Below are 12,060 nucleotides of genomic sequence, written 5' to 3'. Positions count from 1 at the left end.
GCTCTTCGCGGGACGCGCTGGCAACGAGGATATCGTCCAGGTAGACGTAGACAAAATCCAAGTCGCGCAGGACGCTGTCCATCAGTTGCTGGAATGCCTGAGCCGCATTCTTCAGACCGAAGGGCATCCACAGGAACTCAAAGAGTCCGAATGGCATGATGACCGCCGTCTTCGGGACGTCCTCCGGCCTGACGGGGACCTGATGGTAGCCGCGTATGAGGTCCACCTTTGAGAAGAAGGACATGCCCGCCAAACGGGCGGAAAAGTCCTGAATGTGGGGGACGGGGTAGCGGTCGGGAGTGGTGGCGTCATTGAGACGGCGATAGTCCCCGCATGGTCGCCATCCCCCGCCGGGCTTTGGCACGATGTGCAGCGGCGACACCCAAGCACTCTCCGAGCGCCGAATGATGCCGAGTCGCTCCAGGGTAGCGAACACCGCTTTTGCCACCGCCAGCTTCGTCGGCTCGAGGCGGCGTGCCCGGGCGTAGACCGGTGGCCCGACGGTGGGGATGTGATGGGCCACCCCGTGCTTGACGGCCCCCGCCGAGAAGGTGGGCCGCGTGAGGGCCGGGAAGCCGGCGAGGAGGCGGGTGAATGCGTCCGCTGCCGGAAGCGTACAGATCAACGTGGCCGGAACCGAACCGTTCGGCAAGCCGCTTGGCAAGCCGCTCGTTGAGCTGCTCGACGAGCTGGGCAGCGCACAAGCGAGCGAGCTGAACGTCTCGGCCTGGACAAGACGTCTGCGCTTCACGTCGACCAGGAGCCCATTAGTGCACAGGAAGTCTGCGCCAAGCAGTGCCATGGGCACGTCGGCAGTGACGAACGTCCATCGGAAAACCTGCCCTCCGAACCGGAGAGAGGCAGCGTTTTCCGTTCGTACGGATGGGCGTCCCGTTAGCGGCAAGCAGCGCGGGGCCCCCGCCCGCGGCGTGCTTGTCTGACGTACCGGCGGGAACGACACTCACCTGCGCTCCCGTGTCGCACAGGTAACGGCGCCCGGATAAGGTGTCCGTTATGAACAGCAGGCTGCTCGAACGGCCGGCGCTCATCGCCACTATTGAGCGCCGGCCCGGGCGTTTCCCGACCTGTTGAAGGAGCATGGCGGATGACATTGCCGAGCCTCGTGGCCGAACTTGGCGTGGAACCAGCACCAGGTGGTGGAGCTGGAGGAGTGCGGCTGGCTCCGCCAGGCCGGTGGAGTTGGCGGTTTTCCCCGCGGTGGCGGTTTTCGCCGCGGCGGTGGGTGGGGCGTTGCGGCGGTCACGAGGGGCGTAGCAGCATGCTGCATATGCCGTGTAAGCTGATGCTGTGGATCAGCATCATCAGCAGCATCAGCCTCGAGGTCCGTGACGGCCGCACCGACTCTCGCCCGCGTGTCCGAAACCGCGAAGTACCTGTCCGCCTCGGCTGCCAATGCTCGGGGTTCCGTTAGCACGGTCCCGGCCAACGCGAGGCGAACCTGTGCTGGAAGTTGGCGACGGAAAAGCGCCCGGAATAGAGAACCGGGGGCTTCGTCGCCCAACAGTGACAGCATATGGTCCATTCGGACCGACGGGCACGTGTCGCCGAGCTCGGGGAGATCCAGGAGGCGGTCGGCCCGTGCGTCGTCCGTGAGGCCGAACGTGGCTAGGAGTAGCCGCTTGAGTGCCTCGTACTTGTGGCCATCCGGTGGGTGGCGAAGGACGGACACAACTCGAGCGGCCGTGCCGGGCCCGAGGGAGGCGACGACGTGGCAGTAGCGCTTGTCGTCGCCGGTGAGGCGCCGAAGCTGAAATTGGGCTTCGGCTTGGACGAACCAGACTTCGGCCTGGGCCTCCCAAAATTCGGGAAGTTTAATCGACATTGCGTTGTTGGCAATGGCGTCGTGTGTGGAAGGATCGCTCCGGCAGATCCAATGTCGAGGGCCACCAGTAAAGCGCGGCGTTACGCGCGCTGCTTGCGAGCAAGGAGGAAGCGGACAAGCGGTAACTTATAAGCGTCTTTATTTCAGGAGCTCACTGTAACACTAGCGCGCTCCGGGCTGCGCGCCCCGTGTATATCCTCAGGCCACGCCTACCCCTCGGGCGTGGCCGCCGTCCACTTGGTGCGCGGAATGATGTCACCACGCCAGTGGGCTTTCGTGTCCGCCACACCATCATGTATTGTATCTGTGCCCCAAGTATGAACAAAATCGGTCCATACATCTCCAAGATATGGTTACGGACGCACGCACGGACAGACAGACGAACGAGACCCAATCCACAAGCCCTCGTTTGGGACTAAGTCCAACGGAGGCTAGCAAACAGTATGTATAATGAACACACCGTTTATTGATATTGCTCGGACATACAGTTTATTGATATCAATGAAATAAAACACAGAAGAAAACACGTAGTTACTCAACCAATGTGATATGTGAATGATATGATATGAATATGATATGAATAATGATATGAATGATATGTGAATGTGATATATTACACATACATGTAAATTGTGATATCTTTTCTGCTGCACCATATAAATAACTTACATAGCTTCATATAAGCTTCTGATGTAAACAGTCATATATGAGCTCCTGATTTGCCACAAGACATGCCAGAAGATTTTGTTTGCCTATATATATTCCTTTTACCACAAACGGATATGTTCCGAAGCCTAAGAATCATGGTAAAAATTGCACAATGATTTATTTGGAAGCTTGTTTGGAATACTAGTACACCCGCTCACTACGGAAGTGGCAGGAGGGGGAATTCCTCTTTGGGGTATATAGATTACAGTAGATCTATGATTGGATCTCAAGAATATTGGATGTGTGTTCATTTATCAAGTTTCTTGTGGAGAGATCGCCAAGTGGTTTAAGCATTCGAGCAAGCACGCCATTCCAAACCGTTAAGGAATGGCTGGCTTGGCAAGTGCTAGCTAGATGCTTGGTAAATTAGCACAACCCGGACTTCCTCCCTTTCAGTTTCCTGTTAAACAGCAGGAGCAAGTTTCAAAAGTTTGTGACGAAAAACACCATGTTAGCGGCAGGAAGGGTCATGTTATTAACCCAACTCTAGTGGGATATATAGAGTACTGTAGATCTTCGCTCAGTTCTGTAAATAAAACTTACCTCACGGATGACGGGATTCCTCCAAATTTCTTCATTTAGTGTTATAAACATCATTAGCGACTGTTTAAAAAGCCAATCATACGTGTTTGTGGTTTATAATATTTTAACTTCCGGTAGAGGCCGCTGGGCCATTGCTCCCACAAAAACGCCATAATAAACTATTTATAAACGTTGACTCAATGTTTGTTAAAGGAGGAAAATCCCTTGGGGAGGTGGGATATTATTAATATTAATAATAATATTGTTTTGTAATAACATTAATATGCTTTATCGTTAGTTTTGTTATTGGAAGCGGCCTTGGAAAAACGCCACGATAAAGCTAACTTAAAATGGATATACACCTCAACATGCAACCCCATTGACGGCAATGGCAGAGATAACCCGCTCAGGGGAGAAACCCCCCTTGGGGAGTGGGGCTAATGAATGTACTACAACCTTCCTTATGTAACCCTTAGTCATCCTGTCAAGTTTGATTGAGATTGGATAAGTAACGATGGAATGTATCACGGTCAAAAAATCCTCAGACAGACAGATAGATGCCAAATTGCGTATTTTAGTATGATGATTACTTAATTGAATTTAGAATATCACTTAATTGAAGAAATCATTTAATTCCATTAGTAATCTTGATTAAAGGTCTTGCTCCAACCATAACATGTCTGCAAATGGTGAGTCCTCTGCTTTGGGGGAACCCCATTCCCCCTCTCTCCAAGGTACTGGTGCTGGTGAGTCATCGCTCTCACCTCCGCTCCAGCCAATAGTGATGACTGAGTCAACCAATGGGTGTTCAGATTACCAATTACGTGATGACTAAAGAACCAATCGGTGTCGCTCTTACATAGACACGTTTACATATGCACGCTCTTTCACTTCCTTCTTTCTCTTGCTGTGATTTACCTTGAGGAGTACAGCACAGAGAGCTTCGGTTATTTTTATTATGTCGTGTTTGTTTTCTTATTTCATGACATTAACAGTGGCATTTGAAAGGAAATATTCTTAATGCTGTATACAGTGTATAACAGGTTAAACAACTCAAGCAATTATTATGTTTGCAGATGACCTTTTGTCCAGGAGTGACCTTCCAGACTCCGTGCTAAGCCCCATTCCCTGGAAAGGGATCTCCTGTACGAAGTCAAAATGACAATGGCCAGGCCCTCGTCGAAAAAGGTATCCACTAGGAGGAGAAATTGTGCATCCATCAAGCATGACCTTCACAGTTCGAGCCTGGAAAGCAGAGTCCATGACAATGACCTCACAGGAAACACATGCTGCCTGAATAACAACACTAAAAAACAAAAACGCTTAAATAATATCCTCGTAATGAGAATGGCACTCCGTAGAGCGCAAACCTCAGCCAGGCTGAACAGTTTATGTTTTGTATCTCACCAATAGCCCGGATCTGCATCCAGATCTTAAGCAAAATCAAATTGGCTTATTCTTGTCACCTACCCAACTCATCCCATTTTTGTCATAAACATTCACAACTTTTGAAATATCATGGTATATATTGTTTTTTGCCCTATCTCTCAATGGTAAAGAATCACTTAATTTTTTTTTAAATCGTTGTATCCCAATCCAGATCGGAATATTCACCAGAATCCTTACGATAATTCACGGACCGGTGTTTGTGTGTTTGGTGCGCCACTCCTACGGTGGTGGCCTGATTAAATCCAGACTTGCTACATAGGATCAGCATGACCCCAATTAGTGTATAGGGGTGTTTCTTTTAATCTTTGGTGGTGGTCTTGGGGTGGGATGGAAGGAGTGACGGGTGGTGGGGACGCAAATTCTCTATGTAAATGTGTATCGTGTAGCACCACCTCCAGGTGGGAAAGGGTATTACAAGTCCCCAACCTTTACTGTACAGTATTCCTGTCCCCATCTTTTCCAGCACAGTGAGGCGTTTCGAATTATAAGCAGTAGGCATGTTTTTGCATCATGCATGGAACCTGTGTTATTTTATTTTTTATTTTTGGGAGCGATTGAGTGAGCTGTCAGTTACCTATACACGCCCAAATAAAGTTGTGTCAAAAGAACATGCTGCATGTTTAGAACAATGTCGTCCATAGGGCGGGAACTCCGCTAGTCTAAGCAATTCGTCCTTGTCACAAACCCAACTTATCCACTAAGTTTCGTCTGAATCCGTCCATAACCTTTTGAGATATCCTGCTCACTAACAGACAGACAATCAAACAAGAAAGATGTCGTGCATGGCACAACACTTGCAAAATCCAAATAAACAATAGTTGCCATGGAAACAACAATTTGTTAATTTCGAAAATTTGACCTACCAAATGTTTTACATGATTGACTATTATGCATAATAAATTTGTTTGATACATTTTCTAATTGCAGCCTAATAGGTGCTTTACATGTTTTGGATGGCCTTGACCTTGACCTTTGACAAAGCATAACCAAATTGTCCTCACATGTCCTACACATAGTACATATAAGCTGCGTAATTTTCAATTTTATTTATATTGAAAAATGGTGATAATAAATTCACAAAGAAGCCCGTTTGATAAATTAAGGGGTGAAATTGTTGTCATGGAAACCGTTGAAATAAAAAAAGGCTAAATCGATTTTTATGATTTATGGTGAACCAGGTCTGTGACCCAATATGCAAATGCTGTTTCAAGTTAATAGGATGAAAATTGATTATTTTATGTGACCATGAGCTTTGACCTTTTGACCTCAAACAGTATGATTCAGTGACCCAATACGCAAACCCTGTTCAAATGTTAAGCCAATCAAATGAAATTTGATGATTTGATGCGACCTTTGACCCTTTGAGATTTTGACTTCAAAACAAATTTGCTTCTAGGTTTTAATTGATGAACCAATTCACTGAACCAAAATGCAATTTCTGTTCAATCCAGCAGAGTGATAACCATCCAGTGCAGTGGAGATTCCACATTACTTGCTGAAAAAGTATAGTCTGTATATTGCAAGAACACTCGATATATTTTGTATGGTGTGCCTTCGAAGGGGTCTAACAGGTCTACAAGTCTAAAGTGTTGAAGTAATGTAAATGTCTAAAGGGTCTAAGTGGTCCAAAGCATCTATAAAGGGTACATAATGGTCTGTAAGGGTATTACGGTGTCTTAAGTGGTCTAAAGATCTAAAGGGTATTTTCCAAATGGGAGTTAGGGACTGAAGGGTTCTAATGTGTCTAAAGGTCTAAAAGATCTGAACGATGTAAAGGTCAATGGGTCTAAAGGGTGTAAATGTCTTCAGGAATCTACTTGGTTATAGAGTATTAAAAGGTCTTAAGGGGTCTAGAAGGGTATTATTAAAGGGATTTAAAGGGATTTAAAGTCTCTCAGGACAGTTTCGTGTTTTTTTAAGAAATGATTACAAATGTTGTCGTTCATTTGCTAAACAAATAGAAAAGTGCATTTTAAGTCTGTGTTAAGTTGTATTATATTTAATTAATGTGACTTGTTTTGTATTTGGCTTGCTGAATTTGCTTTGAGGATAGGGATCGGAAGAAAGTATTGTTGCCCAATGGACAGTAAAGTTTGGGGATTGCTGGTCTACAGCGTCTAAAGCTATAAAGGGTACATTCCAATGGTGGTTGGGTTAAAAGGGTCTAAGGGGATGAAAAGGTCTAAAGGGTCGAATCTCGAAGGTATGTAAATGTCAAAGGGGCCTAAAGGCATCTAAAATAATCTAATGTGTCCAAAAAGGTCTAAGTGGTCTTAAGCTCAAAATGATCCAGGATCCAAGCTGTCTAACATGTCTGAAGCGTGTAAGTAGTCTAAATGGTGTAAAGGTCTAGACTCTAGAGGGTCTAAAAGTTATCGGGGTCTAAAGGGTATAAAAGGTCCAAAGGGTGAAGAGGTCTAAAGGTGTCGAAAGAGTCTTAAAGCTAAAAGGGGTTCAAAGAATCTTGGGGTATATATGGGTATTTTGGGTGTATTGGGTCTTCACGGTCTAATGGGTTTTATAGGGGCTTAGGGGTCTAATGTGGTTTATAGGGTATTCAAGGTGTTAAATGCCTAAGGGATCCTAAGCATATTAAGTGTCTTAAGCATCTTTGGGGTGTTGGGGGGGCTTTGTGGATCTTACAGGGGTTTTAGGGGGGTCTTAAAGGTCTTAAGGGTCCTAGGGCTCTTTAAGGATAGTTGGGGTGTTTAAAAATCTTAAGGGTCTGAATGGACTAAGGGTTGTTGAGGGGTTCAGGGGTTGAAAGGGTCTCAATGGGTCTAAAGGTATAGAGGGGTTTTCAGGCATTTAAACTCTAAAGGATGTAAATGTCTAATGCCATCTAAAGGGTGTTCAAAGGTCTAAGGTGTTTCAGCAGTCAGCAGTTAGCAGTCCAAAGGTTTAACAACTCGGTATGTTCCAATGGTACGTAATTAATAGACGCAAGTGTAGTTAGCCTGCAACTGACGTTCAAACAGTACGTAATTAAGAGACATATACAGTACTGAGGCTTCATGGACAGCTTCAAATAGTGACCTATTGACCTCAAAAATAATAGGCTTCTTGGTTGTGACTACCTCTGCCAAGTGGTTAAGTTTTGTGAAGATCAGGATGAAAATTCGACAGACAGACAGAATAATAGACCACACCTGCCAATATACCTGCGAATCTTGAATTTCACGAGTAAGAAACAGACAAACGGGTGAATACAACAACCTCCGTCCACCTTCAGTGGTGGAGGTAATCAATCAAATTATTTTCTTAATTGCTCTGGCAGCACAATTTGGAGCACCTGATGAATTCTGCTGAAAAAAGTCACAATGATCTGATAACCATTGTTTGGGACACCTTAATAATGGCGTTGTGGATAATACATTCTCTTGTTTGAATCCCAGCCATATAAAGGTTTTCTATTCACCTGCGACTGACATAATTTAAGTAACATCCTCGATATTACAAGCAAGAGAAATTGATGGGCATCCAATAATAAGCAAAATAATGCAGGTCTTGTTTAAAATATACCGACTGCCACTGAGCAGGATTTCCAGGCAATGGATGAGTGTGAAAAAAAATTGGAAAAATATGTTACATTGATTGATTGATTGATTGATTGATTACCCCTTTGCATGTCTCTTCATTTGGTTGGTTATAATTCCATATACGAAGCCCGGTCATTGTCTCCGGCTTGGAGAATGAGATGACAAGAAGGAGAGGTTGATCAGGTGAGAATGAAGTGAGCCACATATGTTCAGGCTTCCATGTCAAATTCATGCCATTCACCAATCTATGGATACCAGGTGGGAGTTGAGAGTATGACTGATTAATTACTTCAATTCACATTGTACGATTTATATGATACAGAGTAAATAACTATGATGATAAAAGGGAAAAAAAAAAAAATCGCACCCGTGTTTGAAGGAAGTGGTTCAGTCTGGCATTTTTAAGCGGTGAAGCCGCTTCAATATTTAGCAATGTCCTACCTTTCATATGTCCGATAAAATGAAGAAGAACCTTTCCAACCCACCATGTTTAATTCTAGTGGATTCTGAAGGGTAATTCTAAAGGGTAATTCAAAAAAAATATTCTAAAGGGTAATTCAAAAGATTTATTCTAAAGGTTAATTCTAAAGGGTAATTAAAAAAGATTATTCTGAAGGGTAATTCTGAGGGATGATTCTGAAAGGTAATTGTAATTGGTTTCGTTCGTTTTTAGGTTTTGAATATTTCATAATATAAATGAATGCCAAACTGAACTGCTTCCTTTGGACATGGGTGCCATTTTTAATATGAAATAGGCAAAGCCTAGAAACGAACGAAACCCATTGGGATTATCCTTTAGAATCTCCCTTTAGAATTACCCCTTAGAATAACCCTTTAGAACCGTTTAGAACCATTTAGAATTACCTTTTAAAATTACCCTTTACAACCCTTTAGAACCCTCTAGAATTACCCTTTAGAACACTCTTCAGTATTACCCTTTAGAATACTCCTTAGAATTACTCTTTAGAATTACCCTTTGGATTTACCCATTAGAATTACCCATTGGAATTACACTTTAGAATTAGCCTTTGGAATTACCCTTTAGCATTACCCTAGAATTACCCTTTAGAATATCCTTTAGAATTACCCTTTAGAATTACCCTTTTGAATTACTCTTTAGAATTACCATTTAGAATTATCCTTTAGAATTACCCTTCAGAATTGCCCTTTAGAATTACCCTTTAGAATCCATTATAATTACCCTTTAAAACACTTTGGAATAACCCTTTAGAATTAATCATGGTGGATTAGAAGGGTTCTTCTTCTTCATTTTTTGACGGACCTGATGGACGGAAGGACATAGCCAAATATTGAGTTCGGCTTCACCAATTAAAAATATCACCTTAGTATAGCTTTACTACAAAAAAAATAAAAATGGAAGCATTGATCAGAAGAAGAGTGGACATATGTTGTGTGCAAGAGACGAGATGGAAGGGAAGTGGTGTGAGAATGGTGAAGGGTAGGCAGGGACAGAAATACAAGTTTGTGTGGCAAGGGTGCCCGGAGCGCGTGAATGGTGTTGGTGTCCTGTTTTCTGAGGTGTTTGTAGACAGTGTAGTGAGTGTGACTAGAGTGAGTGATAGGTTGATGATGGTGAAAATGATGATTGGAAAGCTCTTGGTGAACGTCATCTCGGGATATGCTCCTCAGGTTGGTCGAAGCGATGAAGAGAAGGACAAGTTCTGGTGTGCAATAGAGAAGCTGATGGAAAACGTGAAAGATGAGGAAGTTGTTATGGTAGGAGGAGACCTAAATGGACATGTGCGAAGGAGTATGGACGGTTTTGAGGGAGTTCATGGGGGTTATGGTTATGGTGTGAGAAATGGAGAAGGTGAAAGGATTTTGGAGTTTGCTGATGGAGCTGATTTGTTGATTTGTAATACTCAGTTCCAGAAAGAGGATAATAAGCTTGTTACATACACGTCAGGTGGGTCGACGACAACTGTTGACTACCTGATGGTGCGTCGGCGAGTTAGGGGGCACCTCCGGGACACAAAGGTGATCCCGGGGGAGGAGGCTGTTTCACAGCACCACTTGGTTGTCTGCGACATAAGGGTGAAAGGTGCGAGGGGAGCTCGGCGGGTTAAGTACCAACCGAGAATGAAGGTGTGGAGGTTGAAAGAGGTGACAGTAAGGGAGGCATTAAAAGAGAGGCTGAGTAGGGTAGAGGATGATGTGGTTGAGCTTGAAAGTGGGTGGATGTCAATGAAAGATAGTCTGTTGGGAGCTGTTGGTGAGGCATGTGGATGGATAAAACGACCATCGAGGCACTCGGAAACATGGTGGTTTGGATGATGAAGTTGGAAAGAGGATTGACGAGAAGAGGAAGAAGTTCAAGGAGTGGTCGAAGGCGAAGGGTACGGGAGCAGAAAAAGCAGAGCATGAAAGTTATAAGGCAGCCAAGAAGGTTGCAAAGAAAGAGGTAGCAAAGGCGCAGGAGGCATGTAGGAAAATGTTCGGAGAACACTTGGATTCGGAAGAGGGTCAGAGAGCGGTATTCAGGATTGCAAATTAGATAGCGAAAGAGACGTGTGATGTGATGGGGGTGAGTTGCTTGAAGGATGGAGTGGGACAAAACGTTGTGGACCCAGATGGAATTAAAGGAAGATGGAAAAGATATATGGAAATGCTGTTGAATACAGAGAATAAATGGGATGGCAACATAGAGAGTAACCCAGTTTTAGGACCAGCAGAGAAGATAACTGAGAAGGAAGTTGAGAAAGCGATAAAAGCAATGAAGAGTAGAAAAGCGGGAGGGCCGACGGGAGTTGTGGGAGATATGTTGAAGGCAGCGGGAAATTGGGGTGTGAAGAGAATGACAGAGATCTGTAATCTGGTGGTGAAAGAAGGCCGCATTCCAGTGGCTTGGGAACTGAGTACCCTCGTCCCTCTATACAAGGGGAAAGGTGACCATCTGGAGTGTGGCTCGTACCGAGCGATAACGTTATTGGAGCATGGAATGAAGGTATTGGAAAGGGTGTTGGAGAGGAGGATAAGGAAGAAGGTGAAGATCGACGAAATGCAGTTTGGATTTATGCCAGGAATAGGAATGACAGACGTGCTTTTTATTGTGAGGCAGTTGCAGGAGAAGTACATGGAGAAGAGGAAGAAGTCGTTTCTTGGGTTTGTTGATCTGGAGAAAGCATTCGATGGGGTTCCACGCGAAGTATTGACATGGGCATTGAGGAAGTTAGGAGAGGAGGAATGGTTGATCAGAGTAGTGATGGCAATGTACAAAAGAGCACGCACAGCTGTTAGGACGAAGGACGGGAACAGTGATGAGTTTTAGGTGAAGGTGGGAGTGCATCCGGGGTCGGTACTAAGTCCACTACTATTTGTAGCTGTGATGGAGGTGCTGGCTCAGAACGTAAAGGAGGGTTTCCCGTGGGAGTTGTTGTATGCAGATGATCTGGTGTTGATTGCGGAAAGTATGGATGGACTGAAGGAAAAGATGAACAAGTGGAAGGAATGTATGGAGACAAAAGGTCTGAAGGTGAATATCGGAAAGACGAAGGTGATGGCAAGTGGTAAAGCATGTGGTGAGGTGGAAAGAACTGGGAAGTGGCCATGTGCTGTGTACAGGAAGGGTGTCGGAGTGAACTCCATTCAATGTACAATGTGCGCTGAGTGGGTTCATGAAAAATGCAGTGATCTGAGAGGGTCATTTACCAGTGTGGCAGCTACATTCAAATGTAAGGTGTGCACAGAGGGAACTGCAGATGGAGGAAATGTTGAGTTGGATCTTGGAGACGGCGTGAAGCTGGAAGGTGTGAAAACATTTTGCTACCTCGGAGACATGCTGAATGGAGAAGGTGGATCAGACTCGGCAACGGTTGCTAGAGTGAGATGTGCATGGAAGAAGTTTCAGGAACTGAGTGGCGTGCTGATGAGGAGGGGAGTGTCGTTGAAGCTGAAAGGAAAGGTGTATGCTGCATGTGTGAGAAGTGTTATGATTGATGGGAGCGAGACATGGGTAATGAACGTAGAGCAGCAACGAAG

The 12,060-nt window shown here is 45.0% G+C and overlaps 1 protein-coding gene across 1 annotated transcript in view; it reads right to left on the bottom strand.

Moving 5' to 3' along the window:
• The window catches only part of KATNIP (katanin interacting protein), a 131,253-nt gene that overhangs the window by 24,319 nt on the left and 94,874 nt on the right, over positions 1–12,060 (bottom strand). Inside the window, exons 10-11 of the mRNA XM_068102874.2 lie at positions 8,141–8,306; positions 4,155–4,318 (exon numbers count right to left, since the gene is read on the bottom strand). Coding sequence (XP_067958975.2) covers positions 4,155–4,318; positions 8,141–8,306 — 330 coding nt within the window. The remainder of the gene's footprint in view (positions 1–4,154; positions 4,319–8,140; positions 8,307–12,060) is intronic.

The sequence above is a fragment of the Myxine glutinosa genome, chromosome 10 (genome assembly GCF_964187855.1).
Source record: "Myxine glutinosa chromosome 10, kmMyxGlut1.1, whole genome shotgun sequence".
NCBI lineage: Eukaryota > Metazoa > Chordata > Myxini > Myxiniformes > Myxinidae > Myxine > Myxine glutinosa.
Note: the sequence above shows the minus strand (reverse complement) of the source record. Positions and strands in the feature narration are given on the sequence as shown.